The sequence below is a fragment of the Haliaeetus albicilla genome, chromosome W (assembly GCF_947461875.1).
Source record: "Haliaeetus albicilla chromosome W, bHalAlb1.1, whole genome shotgun sequence".
Taxonomy (NCBI): domain Eukaryota; kingdom Metazoa; phylum Chordata; class Aves; order Accipitriformes; family Accipitridae; genus Haliaeetus; species Haliaeetus albicilla.
This window is the reverse complement of record NC_091515.1, coordinates 26,184,319-26,202,282: the sequence shown is the minus strand read 5'-3', so window position 1 is coordinate 26,202,282 and position 17,964 is coordinate 26,184,319. Positions and strand designations below refer to the sequence as shown.

Genomic DNA, 17,964 nt, shown 5'->3' with positions numbered 1-17,964 from the left:
AGGAGTGAGCGTTCCTCTGCCCAAGAGAGAGAATATAGAATTTACACACCGCAAGGTGCCCTGTGGTTTTACCTATGTGATCAGGGAGAGGACATGAGGAAATGGGACGGAAAACCTACCTCGGTCCTAAATGCACGGGTATGTGAGCTGCGAGGAAAAACCACCACAAAAGGGGATTCTACCAGGAAAAATGCCGCTCCAGTTTCCAAACAGAGTAGAAAGGCTGATCTTATTTCTGATCCTCTTGAAGGGAATTCTGAGCCAATTCTATGAGAAGTGAGTACTGGATACTCTGACCAGGATTGGAGGGGCCCTGCCTCCAGCCAGGTGGAGGAAAGGGATAACCGGGTCTATTGGACTGTGTGGATTCGATGGCCTGGCATGTCAGCCCCACAGGAGTATAAGGCTCTATCTCAGGAGGGGGTATTTTAAGGACCCAAAGGGGTATCGATGGGCTTTCAGTATAGCTGCCTTGGAGATGGAGGGCACTGAACAGCTGTCTACCCTGCCTGGTCTCTCTCAAGACCCTTCGATTGTGGGGTTGCTCAAGGTTGAAGAACAACAAGTGCCAATTGCTACCACGACGGTGCACCGGCGGCAATATCACACCAACCAAGACTCCCTGATTCCCATCCACAAGTTGATTCGCCAACTGGAGAGCCAAGGGGTGATCAGCAAAACTCGCTCACCCTTTAATAGTCCCATATGGCCAGTGCAGAAGTCTAATGGGGAGTGGAGACTAACAGTTGACTATCGCGGCCTGAATGAAGTTACACCACCGCTGAGTGCTGCCATTCCAGATATGCTAGAACTTCAATACGAGCTAGAGTCAAAGGCAGCCAAGTGGTATGCCACAACTGAACATTGCTAATGCATTTTTCTCAGTCCCTCTAGCAGCAGAGTGTCGTCCACAATTTGCCTTTACTTGGAGGGGTGTCCAGTACACTTGGAATCGATTGCCCCAGGGGTGGAAACACAGCCCCACCATTTGCCATGGACTAATCCAGACTGCACTGGAAAAAGGTGAAGCTCCGGAACACCTGCAATACATTGATGACATCATCGTATGGGGCAACACGGCAGAAGAAGTCTTTGAGAAAGGGAAGAAAATAATCCAAATCCTTCTGAAAGCTGGTTTTGCCATAAAAGAAAGTAAGGCCAGGGACCTGCACGGGAGATCCAGTTTCTAGGAATAAAATGGCAAGATGGACATCGTCAGATCCCAATGGACATGATTAACAAAACAGCACCTATGTCTTCACCGACTAATAAAAAGGAAACACAGGCCTTCTTAGGTGTCGTGGGGTTTTGGAGAATGCATATTCCAAATTACAGTCTGATTGTAAGCCCTCTCTATCAAGTGACCCGGAAGAAGAATGATTTTAAATGGGGCCCTGAACAACAACAAGCCTTTGAACAAATTAAATGGGGGATTGTTCATGCAGTCGCCCTTGGACCAGTCCGGACAGGAGAAGATGTTACAAATGTGCTCTATACTGCAGCTGGGGAGAATGGCCCTACCTGGAGCCTCTGGCAGAAAGCACCTGGGGAGACCCGAGGCCGACCCCTGGGGTTTTGGAGTCGGGGATATCGAGGATCCGAGGCTCGCTATACTCCAACTGAAAAAGAGATATTGGCAGCATATGAAGGATTTCGAGCTGCCTCAGAAGTGGTTGGTACTGAAACACAGCTTCTCTTAGCACCCCGACTGCCAGTGCTGGGCTGGATGTTCAAAGGGAGGGTCTCCTCTACACATCACGCGACTGATGCCACGTGGAGTAAGTGGGTCGCACAGATCACACAACGGGCTCGCATAGGAAACCCCAGTCGCCCAGGAATTTTAGAAGTAATCACGGACTGGCCAGAAGGCAAAGATTTTGGAATGTCGCCAGAGGAGGAGGTGACGCATGCTGAAGAGGCCCCGCTGTATAATAAACTGCCAGAAAATGAGAGGCAATATGCCCTGTTCACTGACGGATCCTGTCGCATTGTGGGAAAGCATCGGAGGTGGAAAGCTGCTGTATGGAGTCCTACACGACAAGTTGCAGAAACTGCTGAAGGAGAAGGTGAATCGAGTCAGTTTACAGAGGTGAAAGCCATCCAGCTAGTGTTAGATATTGCTGAAAGAGAAAAGTGGCCAGTGCTCTATCTCTATACTGACTCCTGGATGGTGGCAAATGCCCTGTGGGGGTGGCTACAGCAATGGAAGCAGAGCAACTGGCAGCGCAGAGGTAAACCCATTTGGGCTGCTGCACTGTGGCAAGATATTGCGTCCCGGCTAGAGAATCTGGTTGTAAAAGTACGTCATGTAGATGCTCACGTACCCAAGGGTCGGGCCACTGAAGAACATCGAAAAAACCAGCAGGTGGATCAGGCTGCCAAGATTGAAGTGTCTCAGGTGGACCTGGACTGGCAACATAAGGGTGAGCTATTTATGGCTCAGTGGGCCCATGATACTTCAGGCCATCAGGGAAGAGATGCAACATATAGATGGGCTCGAGATCGAGGGGTGGAATTGACCATGGACACTATCGCGCAGGTTATCCATGAATGTGAAACATGTGCTGCAATTAAGCAAGCCAAGCGGTTAAAGCCCCTGTGGTATGGAGGGCTATGGCTGAAATATAAATATGGGGAAGCCTGGCAGATTGACTATATCACACTCCCACAAACTCGCCAAGGCAAGCGCTATGTGCTCAAAATGGTGGAAGCAACCACCGGATGGCTGGAACCATATTCTGTACCCCATGCCACTGCCCGGAACACTATCCTGGGCCTTGAGAAGCAGGTCTTGTGGCGACATGGCACCCCAGAAAGAATTGAGTCAGACAACGGGACTCATTTCTGAAACAACCTCATAGACACCTGGGCCAAAGAGCACGGCATTGAGTGGGTGTATCACATCCCCTATCATGCACCAGCCTCTGGGAAAATTGAGCGATACAATGGACTGTTAAAGACTACATTGAGAGCAATGGGGGGTGGAACTTTCAAACATTGGGATACACATTTAGCAAAAGCCACCTGGTTAGTCAACACCAGAGGATCTGCCAGTCAGGGTGGCCCTGCCCAGTCAGAATTTTTACATACTGTAGAAGGGGATAAAGTCCCTGTAGTGCACATGAAAAGTATGTTAGGGAAGACAGTCTGGGTTACTCCTGCCTCAGGCAAAGGTAAACCCATTCGTGGGATTGCTTTTGCTCAAGGGCCTGGGTGCACTTGGTGGGTGATGTGGAAGGATGGGGAAGTCCGATGTGTACCTCAAGGGGATTTGATTTTAGGTGAGAATAGCCAGAAGTAAAGTGTATGATATTAGTTGCTATATAACCCTGCTACTGTATGTTATCATTCCTATAATTGTTATATGCTATATCCATAGTACTACAGTAAGAATCACTTGGATCAAGCAAGAAAGAACTGTGATAAAACTGAGCAAAGCGCAGTAGTGATGGAACCAGAACTGACTCCAGCATGCAACAATCCAACGGTGCACACCATCCTCCTGCTGCGCCAAATGTCACCTGCTCGTCACACCGCACTGAAGCCCAATCCTGCTCTACCGACTGAGAGGACTTTGCACCATCCCTCCTGCCCAGAAAGACTGGTATGACAGATGGAGCCCAGAGTTGGGAACTAAATGAACTCAACAAACATTTTATGAACACAACCCATAAACCCATAAAGGAATGATATCTCTGTGTGTATATACATATATATATGTATCATTATTTATATGTCTCAAAGGGTGGGAAAAGGTGATGACCGGGATGTAACTAAAGGTATTGGAACTGAGCATGACGTCAATGGTATAGAATAAGGGGTGGATACTGTCCTGGTTTCAGCTGGGATGTAGTTAACTGTCTTCCTAGTAGCTGGTACAGTGCTATGTTTTGAGTTCAGTATGAGAAGAATGTTGATAACACTGATGTTTTCAGTTGTTGCTCAGTAGTGTTTAGACTAAATTCAAGGATTTTTCAGCTTCTCATGCCCAGCCAGCAAGAAGGCTGGAGGGGCACAAGAAGTTGGCACAGGACACAGCCAGGGCACCTGACCCAAACTGGCCAACAGTGTATTCCATACCATGTAACGTCCCATCTAGTATATAAACTGGGGGAAGTGGGGGTGGGGGGATCGCTGCTTGGGGACTAACCGGGTGTCGATCGCCGGGTGGTGAGCAATTGCCCTGCGCATCATTTGTACATTCCAATCCTTTCATTATTACTGTTGTCATTTCATTAGTGTTATCATTATCATTATTAGTTTATTCTTTTCTGTTCTATTAAACTGTTCTTATCTCAACCCACAGGTTTTACTTCTTTTCCCGATTTTCTCCCCCATCCCACTGGGTGGTGGGGGCAGTGAGTGAGCGGCTGCGTGGTGCTTAGTTGCTGGCTGGGGTTAAACCACGACATACAATAAATGTGAGAATCATACTTTATGTTAGTATGTATAAATCCTTTAAGTGAACATAGGACCTAGTGTGCAGTTATGGTGTCATTTGTATAAGCCTCAAGTATAGTAGGGGTATGAGATTGACAATGCACACCCTGAAGCATATTACTGCTTTTATAAAAATCATACTTCTTTCAATTACTTTGGTAATGGACTCCAATCTATGCAGATGTGATTGTGTAATTACACGTCTGAGAATCCTCATTAACCAATCAGGGTTGTCTTGCAGCAAGTCATGCATTTCTGGCAATTAATCCTATCAGGAAAAGCTCTCCTTGGGCAGCTGATAGGATCTGCAAAAGTGTATTATCAAAATCATTCTAAAATATATGACCGAGAGAAGAAAACCAAGAAAAATAAAATCAACTCTAATATGAAGAGTGTATTACGTTTGTTTGTTCTGTTCCTTCTTTCTGTGTAATTCATTGTCTTGATAATATGATATGGTCTCAATGAAAGCACCAGTGTTCAGGAGCAGCTGACAAATTAGCCACCAACAGTCTCTCCAAACCTTATAAATAAGGACAGAAAAGCTTTGATTCAAAGAAGTTACAAAGACATTACTTTTTTCTATCATCTTCTGCTTGTATTTGATATTTCTTTTCCAAACGCAAGCTGTAGTAATATTTTCTCATCATTTGCATTCCTGCACCAAAGGATTTTATGTTCTAAATGGTGATGGAAAAAAAATAATAAAAAGTGTGGTTAAAGCAGGTGTTGTTTCTAGTGTTCATATAAACACATTAGCACTCTTTTGACATGGCATGACCTGAACAAGTAGTTCATCCTCCTAGTAGCAGGGAACTAATATTTGAGCATGCCAGAGCCGAGTTCATTCAGACACTGCAAGATTAACACCAGATTAGGAATACGCTTGCCACTGTTAATTAATTGTGAAAATGGCTGGAGGAGTTCCCCTACTGTGAGGGATCTTGGCAGAAGTATTTACTGCTAATAGGCCTTGTTTAAGCTTTTTTTTTTCCCCACCCCTTAGAGATAAAACTTACAATAGACTGCACAGGAACTGGTAGATTATTACATATTCCTTTGGTCTGTTTTCTTATTAGCATTTCTGAATATACCCAGTGGTTTTCTCTCTATTATTAGAAACGTGCATTGTGTGTTTGCGTTCAGACCATTAAACTGTCCCTTACAGAGGAGGATAATTTCACAATCTAGATACTGTTTTTCTATATTCCACAGTGATCTAACATTATCCCATACTTTGCAGTAGTAATTTGAGACATAAGGAGAGTTTTGTGTATTTCAAATAATATATAAGCTTTTATAACCTTAGGTAGTGGTTACATGATCTACAAAATCTTTGATGTGCCTATCATTTTAACCAATTTTCCTTATATATGCCTTTTATTATGTGCTTTTAAAGTATAAAGATGTTTTCAATCTACTGTGTTTTTAAATACAGTAAAATATATATAAACATGCATATATTAACTATTTAAAAATAAAAATTGAATAAATTAACTCATGGTAGGTCACAGTCTCCTTTACATTTTCCTAAAATAGATTATGCAATATAGTGTAATCCTATTATATGTTTCCTCCTTTAAAAATATATGTATATATATATTCAGCATGACTGTTTTTTGACAGATGTGTTATTGGATAGAAACAAAGGCTAGTTTCTTAGTGAAATTAATGAAAGACTTGCTACTGATTTTCATGAAAGTGGGGTTGAGTCCTATCTCTGTTAAAATTTTATTATTTTATAATATGGGGATTATGGAGGCATTTATTGCTGATTTTATTATGAACAGTAATGATTCTTGGCCCATATATGCCAATATTTGATTAAGTCCCTATATAGTATATTCTTCAAGCAATTTAATCAATAATTACAACTGTTTGACTTTTATAAGACCTTTGAGATTGATCTTTTTCCAAAAATGTTTATCTATTTATTTGATAACTTGTTCATTATTTTCCCATTGATTTTAATAGGAATGAAACTTTACTTCTTAAATATTTAGTACCCAAGCACTATGTCTTATATTTCTTTAATAAAGATTGATGGGTTTTGTCTTTTCAAAACTACTCAGAATCTGGACTTCAACTCCATTTCTTTAAGTATTTTTTTTCTTATAAAACACACACTCACTCTTCATCTTTCCCTCTTTCTGAGAAAAACAGTACTGTCAGCCTAAACAATCACAGCCTTTTATTTTTCTGTGGGTTAGGTGTATATTTATGGTCCATACTTAAGCCTAGTGCAGACAATGGAGACAATGGACACACCACCATTGAATTCAACCATTCAGATGTTGTTAAGTAACTAACATTTGAAAATTTGAAAATATACTATATTGAATATTTACTCCTTGTGGCTTTGATAGTGTAAAGTAAATGGAGGTGCTCTCATTAACATTACTTTTATATTTTCTTCATCAGAGTGTTACTGAAATCCAGAATAAAACTCCTTAACACCAATGAGAAGTTAAGAAGCAGGCACTTCGTTTATTGCAGCGCTGGGGACATGGGGGATTGCTCCTCCAAAGGCGTGTCCAACTTAGTATCAAAATCTATCAGTTTTTATAGACTTTTTCTGTCAGGTCATTGTTAGATAAGCTCTTTACATAAAAATGCATACTATGCTCACTCTTAAATTTAACCTTTATAATAATTGGTCCTTTGATTATATAACCTTATCAATATTCTTATTTAAAAACAATCATTGGTCAGTTACACTTAGCTCTACTGATTGGAATCTTCGATACTCAAATCAAGATGGGAAGGGTAAGGGGGTTTCCAAGCAGCATAACTGGTGTCCATGACGGTTTCCTTAGTTTCTTGAAACAAAACATAGAAAGACCAGTAACTTCCTGGTGAGGTTTCTAGGGTTAGCTATTTCAAACTTCAACAATATTAAGGTTCCTATAGTCACACATAACACAGTTCCTAAAGTTTCTATGGCTACATTTCAAACTTAACAATCCTATACATTATGCTTCACGATTTTACTTCTTAATCAAACCTAACTCTTCTATGTGATTAAAATTGATTTCTTTATCAGAATATTTACAACAAGAGGGGCTTTTATCTAGCTGGCATAATTTTGTATGAAAGATCACAGAGTCAATAGTAGGCTACATTGTTCTAAACAGCTACGCTTTACAGTGAAGATGCCTTGCAAATATTTATTCATGATAGCACACTGTGTAACCTTTCCTCTGTCTTCCCCTCCTTCTCTGAAGCTTTTTTTTTCTTTAGCTGATCCCTCAGGCAACAAAAAACAACAGCTAACAATTAGTAGCTGTCACACTGTTCTGACACAGAACAATAAAACACTGCAGAGGTTAAAATGTCTTTGGTTAATGTTAAGAATAATGATTCTGGTCATTTATATGCCTCTAGCATAGAAGTTTTATATAATTTAATTTTTTTATATTAAATTAGTTGCAGTACCAAAGCATGTCATGTTTTATTTATGTAAAGAACACAAGACACCATTCAGCAAATGGCTTTTGTTTTGAGTTAGACTGTAATCGTAGTTTTAGGTATCTGAAGGTTGGATTCAAAAAAAAGAAAAAGATCTTCAAATAAGAGCTCCTTTCCTAGGTATTACAGCTGTCTAGTATTAGCATTTTGTTGCTCTGAAAAAGGAAATGTTCAAGGCTCTACACACTGTTGTTGCCGAAATCCGGAATAAAACTCCTTAACAGCAATGAGAAGTTAAGAAGCAGGCACTTCTTTATTGCAGCGCTGGGCACACAGGGGATGTCATGGTTTAACCCCAGCCAGCAACTAAGCACCACGCAGCCGCTCACTCACTCCCCCCCATCCAGTGGGATGGGGGAGAAAATCAGGAAAAGAAGTAAAACTCGTGGGTTGAGATAAGAACGATTTAATAGAACAGAAAAGAAGAAACTAATAATGATAATGATAACACTAATGAAATGACAACAGTAGTGATAAAAGGATTGGAATGTACAAATGATGCGCAGGGCAATTGCTCACCACCCGCCGACCGACACCCAGCCGGTCCTCGAGCGGCGAATCCCTGCCCCCCCACTTCCCAGTTCCTAAACTAGATGGGACGTCACAGGGTATGGAATACACTGTTGGCCAGTTTGGGTCAGGTGCCCTGGCTGGGCATGAGAAGCTGAAAAATCCTTGACTATAGTCTAAACACTACTGAGCAACAACTGAAAACATCAGTGTTATCAACATTCTTCACATACTGAACTCAAAACATAGCACTGTACCAGCTACTAGGAAGACAGTTAACTCTATCCCAGCTGAAACCAGGACAGGGGATCACTCCACCTAGTGTGTGCACCTGTCTGGTTTAATCATGCAGGTTAAATACACACCTGTTATACATATTCACTAGATTTCTGGGAAATGTCATACATAATCATCAACTGTCCAATAAATCATTAGCATATGTAAATGTCCCTCTATGCAGTCATAGTGAAGTCTCTGGTGGTCTTCCATAGTCTTCCTCACTTTGTCCGATAGTTGACCTCTCTTATGTGATTCTGCGCAGTACGCTTTTCGCCATCATGTATTAGATTTACATAAAAGTACATTCAATGTTAATTCTTAAATTTAACGTTTCTAGTGATTGGCCCTCAGTCACACCACCTTATCAATATACTTATACTAAAACATTCATTGGTTAATCTTACCTAATTCCACTAACTGGAATCTTGATCAAAGTGGGGTTTCTAAACAACAGAACTAAGGTCCATAACGATCTCTCTCTTAGTTTCTTAGGACAAAACACTACAAACTAACAAATCTGTCAAAGTTTCTATGGTTAACTGATTTTAGACAATACTTATTCTTTTTATGATTGCATACAGCACATTTTGTATGTTCCTAAGTTTCTATAACTATATTGTGAGCTTCAAACCCCTATATTCTACAATCTTTACCCTTTTAACCAAACCCGGCTTATATAAAATTTCAACTTTTATCAAAATATTTGTAACACTGTGTACATAAAGACAGTCATATGCTGAATTATTCAGGGTGTCCTTTGTATCTTGCCAATTTCATTATCCATTTAATGTAGCATTTTTTGATTTAATTAATGTTTACAAAATGCATTCTATATTATTCAAATAATGATGAATTTTTTAAAAACCTAAACTTCATGTTGCAAAGGACATCTGAGGTCAGGTACCCTAATTCACAATGAATAATAATTTATCCATGTTACTTCTGGTTCTACATAGGATAAAAAGGCATGCCTGACTGCTATTAATATAAAAATATAAGTGTTTGTTGAGGTAATAAATGTTAATTAACCATTTATATTCCTATAATGACTCTTAATAGCTTCCTTTCTCAAACGTCTTATAGCCTTTATAAAGTGACATTCCCAATAATTGTATTTTGTTTTTTTAACCTTAAAAATGTCTCTATTTGTATGACAAGGAAGCTATGATTTTGGTTGAGCAAATAACGTTGCTGTAATTTAATTCAGTAAGTGATAATCTTAATTTTCCCAATCAAATTCTTTAACTTCGACATAGCTCACTTAAAATTTGCTTGTTTTGTGGAAATTAAGTACTGAAAAGAAAAACAATAATAAAATAGATGTTTCCACACATTTAGTGTAGGAACCAAAAATTTGTTTTGTTTATGTAATCAGAATACAGAATATCCTTGATTTATAAGGGAAGAAGATGAAGATTGTATTCCTGTAAGATTGTGGCCAAATTCACTGCGAACAGATTGGTGTCCACAGCGGCAGCACAACACAAAAAAGAAAAAAATCAAAATTGGTGATGTTTGTGTAACAAAATTGTGCACATCCAAACCCAAAACATTCATGTACATGTACCAGCTGGACCATAGAGGGTTTCCTCTTCACCAAAAGGAGTAATTTCTATGTGTGAAGCTCTCTTTTGCAGAGAGAAAACAAAATGTAATTTAGCCATATATAGACTACATTGGACCCCGGAGACCTTCAGAGGTATCTGCATCTCTCCATTGACCATTTAACAACTTCCTGTAGGGCAAATAGTTCTGCACATCTAAAATGCTGGTGTATCCACATACAAGTAAGCTGAGTTAATCATGCTGGATCAGGATCTCAGGGCCCTTCAAGCAACACTCTGCACTGGGCATTTTGCTAACACTTTGTGCAAGGACATATTCCACCCTTGAATATGGTCAGGTTTTAACAAACAAGCAGCTTGGCACTTTCTCACAGACATTTCATACTTACTCCTAGTAACGCTTATTCACTGTGTTACCTATTATGATCTAATCTCCTTAAAACCCAAAGTGGACTAAGCATTCCCAGCATCCCCAAACAACAAATAAGAAAAAGTGGCTGAAAATGATTGATTTATCATCTAAGTACTTACTTTACATGATAGACATCAGGACTCCAAAGAAACTATTATGAACCATCTTGATAAAAATCCATTTAAGTGTGCCTTTCTATACATGTATACAATAGACTGTGTGATTACAGCATATGGGGTAAATAGCATATGTTTTTAAAATTAGTATGCATGCCAAAACACGTTTACCTTAAAAATTGTAATAGCTTTGAGGCAGTTATTTTAGTTCATCAGGTAAATAGCACACATTTCCTAAATGCTGCACAAATGTATGTTATTATGCAGTATGTGTGTTATTATAAAATAGACTGCAGTGGCTTTGAAAAAGACAAACTATTTTGTTGTATCAATACTTCTAAAAATTCATGACATTATATTTTTACTTCCTTATGTTGGGAATAAAATAATAAAAAGTTAACCAAAGAAATTAACAAAGGCAGCTCTGAAACAATTAAATCCCCCACCCTTACTACTGCCCAAGCAATCATTAGGGGTTTCATTTTCCACTTTCACCATTTTAGAGCATTTTCAGGTGGGACAGAAGATCCTGCTCAGTGTAGTACGAAAGTCAGAAGGAGCTATAATTTTGCATATTACTGATGTCCTATTTCTTTTTGCTGGAGTAAAAGAATAGAATTTGCTTAGCCTTAACGTCAAAATTTCTTTTGCAAGTATTCCTTGCTATGGTATATATTCTTTCTTCTTACATTTGTATGCTGTTTGTGTTGTAAGTATCAGAACTATTGTGCTGGGTATGGGCCATGCAGAACTGAAATAGCATTTGAAGATGAAAATATGAAATGCACTAGGACAAACAGGAAAGGTTTCAGAAAAAAAATTAACAAAAGCAATGAAAGGATTTAAAAGAAATGGCTTATGAGGATGTCCTGGTTTCAGCTGGGATAGAGTTAATTGTCTTCCTAGTAGCTGGTACAGTGCTATGTTTTGAGTTCAGTATGAGAAGAATGTTGATAACACTGATGTTTTCAGTTGTTGCTCAGTAGTGTTTAGTCTCAAGTCAAGGATTTTTCAGCTTCTCATGCCCAGCCAGCGAGAAAGCTGGAGGGGCACAAGAAGTTGGCACAGGACACAGCCAGGGCAGCTGACCCAAAGTGGCCAACGGGGTATTCCATACCATGTGATGTCCCATCTAGTATAGGAACTGGGAAGTGGGGGCGGGGAATCGAGGCTCGGGGACTAGCTGGGTGTCGATTGGCAGGTGGTGAGTAATTGCACTGTGCATCACTTGCATATTCCAATCCTTTTATTATTACTGCTGTCATTTTATTAGTGGTATCATTATCATTATTAGTTTCTTCTTTTCTGTTCTATTAAACCGTTCTTATCTCAACCCACGAGTTTTACTTTTTTTCCCATTTTTCTCCCCCACTGGGTGGGGGGGAGTGAGTGAGTGGCTGCGTGGTGCTTAGTTGCTGTCTGGGGTTAACTCCAAAGGAGCTCATAATTCGCTATTGCACAAGTGTACCTTCCCCTTGTGTTTTTGTTTCTTCCTGTTATCTATGTATTGCACATTCTTGATGAAAACAAATGAAGATATCAGGGCTACACAGCCAAAATCTAATAGATCCTTCATGGACTGAAGAACATGCTGGACAAGATTAGCCCACAGGAGAACTCAGGTCCCTCAAGGACTTTGCTGATCATAGCTAGTGTAAAAGAAATGCAGATGTGCGTACCGAGACTGCTGACCATTCTCTTACAGTATGGTGAGGTCCAAAGATATGTAGGGGTCCAGTAAGAATCAGCACCTAGCTTCAAGACTGGAAGAAAAACAGGTATGCCATAAGTGAGAATTTCTAAGACTAACTTTTGTCTCTTCAGGAATGTGTTGCCTCTGGATGAACCAAGTGTGTATATTTGTAGTGCTATATTAATGCAGAATACACTAGTGTTTGAACTCCAGGCTGGTTTCCTGGTTAGACAAAGTGCATTCCAGACGCCTTTGGAAGGCCTTGAACAGAATAAACAAGAAGACAAAAAAAGAAAGATGCCAATTAGAACACAGGTGCGCAATCCACCATAAAGGGAACTTGGCACAAAGAACCTCAATTCGGCAGTTTATCTTGACCAATTAGACTGAGACAAGTTTCGCATGTTTTAGTTAGTATAACCAATTATGTCTTATGTTTATGCGCATGTACAGTGTTGATATAACCAATCATTAAGTGTAACTAGGCGCGTGGACAGCGCGTGAATAATGTGTGTAACCAATAGTAAAATAGCTAAACGCATGTACGGATGTAACCAATGTATAAAATGATGTCTGATGCTCTAGTAAAGGGTCTTCAACTATGATCATATTGATCTGTCATTGAGTCCACGATTATGCTCCTGCAATTGGCGCCTGAACAGGGACCCCCAAATTCTGCGCTATGTTTGGAGAACAAACGGCAGGATAAGAGGAAGATGGGAGGATCCCGACCGAAAGACCGGCTTCCCTGGCTGGTGTGCCCATAGAGGCAGATAAGACAGCGCTGTCGTTTTTTCGCCCGCCGAGGTGAGGACTCGCCCGTAAAGGAGGTGAGCGGTCAGGGGAGGAGATGGGGCCTATGCTTTCCAAAGAAGAAGAAGCGGTAGTTAAGCTCCTCCAACATATACTCTCAGAGAGAGGCAAAAAATATGATAAAGCTTGTTTAAAGCGGCTTCTACAATGGAGCAAGGACAGAAATCTTTTAATTAGTGTGGGTACAGCTTTTGAGCTTAGTACCTGGAAAGCTATCGGAACCTCCCTATGGGATGAAATTAGTGATGGGTCTAAAGAAGTTAAAGGTCTTGCAACTTTATGGAAATTGATTAAGACAACTCTGCAAGAAATGAAAGCAGATCGTAAAGCGGCTGTGTCTGCTTTTGCTGCTCTCTCTCCAACCGCAAGCGAAGGGGAAAAGAGGGGAGAAAAACATAATGCAGCAAGAGAGACTTTTTGGAGCTTGTCCGCCTGCTCCTGTGCCCTTGACTTCTGCTCCACTCCCTGGGACTGCCGATATTAATCACCCATCTGACAGTTCCCAAGCCTCCCTAACCGTACGCTTAAAGGAGACCCTACAGACTCAGGAAGCGAGTAAAAATCGACCTAGGAAAAAACAACCCCCAGATACCGCTGTTCAACATGAAAAAATTATACCTAGCATATACCCTCCGTTGCCTTCGTCTACACCCGGGTCGCCTCAAGAGCATGAAGAGGAGCCGGAGCTCACTTTGCATCAGTTGCAGTCAGTAATAGAAAAGCTGGCACAGTTGGAGGCTGCTGCGAAGCGAGAAAAACCACCAGCCGTATCCTTTGATGCACCCCCTCCTCCTCTTCCCCCCCCCTTCCTACTCCTCCTCCTTCAAACCCTTTTTTACCTCTGCCCCCTCCTTGTCCTGCACCTATACCTCTGCCTTCTCCACCTCCCAGGGAACCGATCCCCACATTTCCAGAAACAACGGACCCCCGGAATAGATGGCGGGGAATTATTCACGATGCCTTAATTGAGGGAGAAATCATAACAGCTCCCACAGCGTTTCTGGTTATTGCTGGGGCTGGGGGTGGACCTAATCAATGGGTTCCATTTGATTGGAAAATCATAAAAGAAGCAAAGGTTGCAATTGCTCAGTATGGTTTAAAATCTCCTTTTACGCAGGCAGTTTTGTCCCATATATTTTCTGGGTCAATATTAACTCCACATGACTCGCGAATGCTTGCTAAAACCTTGTTGTCGCCGTCACAATAGTTATATTTTTTCCATAGGTGGCAGGAACTCTGCGATGATGCAGAGGCAGAAAATAGGGGACGTCAACAAAATGATCCCTTATCTCAATGTACTGCTCAAATGCTGATGGGCTCTGGACCATTTTCAAATGCCGCTTGGCAAGCTCAATTTGATACTCAAGTTTTAATGCAATCACAGGAATTGGCATTTAAAGCTCTCCAAAGCATACCTGAGCAAGGAAAAGTTTCTCCTTCCTATGTTAATATTCGACAGGGAGAATCTGAACCGTTTGCTCAGTTTATAGACAGACTGCATACCACATTGGAATCTTACGCAGATCTTGATAGTAACATGAAGGTTAAGTTGCTTGATCAGTTGGCGTTTGAAAATGCAAATGCGAACACAAAGCGAGTATTGTGCACGTTACCTCGAGGTGTTACTGCTAGTGAGATGTTAGAAGCTTGCGACCGTATGGGTGAACAAGGGAAAGCCGCTCGTTTTGCTTCTCCATTTGCCGCAGCAGCGCTAACTCTGCTACAAACAAAAAGCGAGGAAAGGCCAGGAGAAAAGAAATGTTTTAATTGTGGAAAGCCAGGGCATTTTAAGGCTCAATGTAAAGTTTATGGTAAAGTCTCTGGTGAAACACCACGCGATCGATGTGGGAAAAGAGGCCACATGAATAAAGAATGTAAATCAAAGTATCATGTCAGCGGCAGAGTTTTGGGAAACTCCCAACTGAGCGCGAGATCCCCGCGCGCTACAACACAAATACAGGGTGTCTGGACAGCGTCCCCTCCGCCACAACAGGAGGTGCTGGAGTGGACGTGGCAACAGCAGTAGAAGTAACTTTGTTGGACACAAAGGTGCATTGCATTCCATCAAACATGAAAGTGACGTGCAGAAAACAGCCTCCACAATCAGTGAGATTGTAAAGTAGGTATGTTCATTCAGCGCTAGGCAGCACGGGGGGTAGTCCCACCAAAGTCGTGGGCGCCCGACTCAGCAGTTCACCTCAACTTTATACAGTCAGGTATTACATATTCACAATACGCCTATACATATGCATGACCTATCCCCGCTTCATATTAAAATTTGCTCCGAGAGGTCATTTCCATAGTCCCCTCCCAACTGCGCCTGCGCAGGGCCTCTTTATGGTGGTCGTCTGGTGGTCACAGAGATGAAGATAGATGACTCCTCTTCATCACCGCTAGTAACCTCTTTCCTTGCACAGGCTCAGTGATTTCTTGGTATTCACCCAAGCCGCAAGACCAGTCTTAGCTGGCTTTTGGGGCCTGCTCCTGCTTCTTATCAAGGACTGTCTCTGCCTCATTGGCTGTTTCTTGGGACCAGCTCTTCTTATCAAGGACTGTCTCTACCTCAGCTAATTTCAACAATGTAAGCACTAAACATCATCTTTCACCCCCCTTTATTATGTCTACTGAGATTCTTTTGACTCCCCTTGTCTCAGTCTCCCCTTTTCTAGAAAATAGTAAATTCTTTTACTATATTTAATCCTAGTACTTCTAATACATTGTTTCCCTATCTAGCATCCTCTCAAAGTATTTGTTGGTCTCGAGTTTTCGTCGTAACTGATTCTTTTTCCATTCACTGTAACAGTCTCCTGTACTCTTATAGCACAAAAGGCCATATCGAACCACTATGCAAAGGACCACAGACAAGAGAATGATGATTATTATAGTGACAAACAAATGCTTTAACCATGTCAAATTTGGCAACCAGGAGGTTAGTTTTTCTAATATGCCTGTCAAGCCCCAAGAAGTGTCATCTTGGGAAACTTCATGTAGTATTTTAGTCCTTTCCCATATCTCCTCAAGATCTGTTTCAATTCGTTGGTTTTGATTGATATAGGTACAGCAAGTTTGGTTTATAACTACACATAAGCCCCCTTCTTTTGCTAAAAGCATGTCCAACCCTATTCTATTTTGGAGTACTACTTTACTCAGGGATTGTATTTCCAGTTGCAGCCCTCGAATTGCATCAATTGTAGCACTTTCTATAATCTCTAATGTAGCAGATATATTCACGATAGCTTTCTCCAACTCGCTTACCCCTAAAGAGGGGATTAACCATCGGACAAAACTATGGTACCCAGTACCTCGAATAACTAGTGGGTTTTCAGCCCGTTTTACACGGAGCCAAGGTGTTCTCAAAAACCCTCGGGGAGGTGAAGCTCCCTCGAATATACTGGTCTGAGGTGCAAGGTACCCTCGAACACAGTGTCCCTTCCAGTTCTGGGGTAAACTCTTTCTGGCCCTGCCATCCCCACAGAGCCACCAGTATCCGGGCCCTATGTTGCATCTTGGACCGAGATGCGTCTCCCTTCTGTCTTGTTCTTGCCCCTTCTTTCCTGGCCCCCCCTTTGGTTTCCGGATATAATAGAAACTGATACTTAAGTTCAGTCCAAGGCGTTCTAATTTTCCTTTATCAAAAGTTCCCAGATTTTCCGCAAGGCTACAATTATCCATGTCTCCCCAAATATTATCAGTAATATTTAAGCAACGGCCAGCAATTAAGATCTCTTTAGGGTTGGGCACTTCCAGATCAAAGCTGGGTCCCCGCTGGGTATTTCCCTTTCCATGAGGGCATGATCCATTCCTGTCTGGCCCGTCTTTAATAAGAGATGTCCAATTTGTGGTCGGGATTCCTAAAAAGGGGAGTTCCATGTTCCCCCGAGGAAGGGGATTACATACCCAACAATCTGATAAATTTAGTACTTTCGAGATACTTTCTGTCATATTTAAATAAGTATTTCGATCCCAAGCCTGCCCCTTGGACAAGGTCCAACTCAGGAGCATAACAATCAATGTCTCACAAATTTGAGCTTCAAAGGTCCTTTTTCTTGTGAAGTCCATTGTCCTTTAGGTGCCTTCTTCACCCTAGTGTGATGGATCCAGGCGCTCTGTTCCTTGATCTTAATCGTGGTGAAGGAGGTAAGTAATACTTGAAATGGTCCTTCCCACTGCGGCTCCAGAGTTTTTTCTGTAAGAGACTTTATATACACACAATCTCCTGGTTGTATATTATGCACAGGCCCATCCAAACCTCTCCCTCGAGTCCCTACCACATGCTTCCTGATTTTATTAAGTTGCTTACCTAATGCTACCATGTAAGAAGTCATAATTTCATCCCCCGCTTGTACAGACACCCCTCTCTGTATCCCATAGGGTTGTCCATACAGAATTTCAAAGGGGCTCAGTCCTTATTTCGCCCTTGGTCTTGTTCGTATACGCAGAAGGGCTAAAGGGAAAGACTGAGGCCATGTCAAATTCGCTTCTTGTCCTAATTTCACAATTTGCTGTTTGATTAAGTGGTTCATTTTTTCCACTTGACCACTCGACTGGGGGTGATATGGAGTATGAAGCTGCCAATCTGTACCCAAGTGGCGGCTAATTTGTTGTACTATTCTTGAGACAAAATGTGGTCCTCTGTCAGAGGATATGGTTGCTGGAACCCCAAAACAT

At 41.4% G+C, this 17,964-nt stretch overlaps 1 protein-coding gene across 1 annotated transcript; it reads right to left on the bottom strand.

Moving 5' to 3' along the window:
- Positions 1–16,005: 16,005 nt before the first annotated feature.
- LOC138683588 (endogenous retroviral envelope protein HEMO-like) lies at positions 16,006–17,355 on the bottom strand. Its single transcript, XM_069775575.1, has one exon. It carries the CDS (start codon positions 17,353–17,355, stop codon positions 16,006–16,008), a length of 1,350 nt encoding a protein of 449 aa, XP_069631676.1.
- Between the last annotated feature and the right edge of the window lie 609 nt (positions 17,356–17,964).

Excerpts from the sequence above, each read along its gene's own strand:
- LOC138683588 (XM_069775575.1), bottom strand. The coding sequence starts at position 17,355 with ATGGACTTCACAAGAAAAAGGACCTTTGAAGCTCAAATTTGTGAGACA.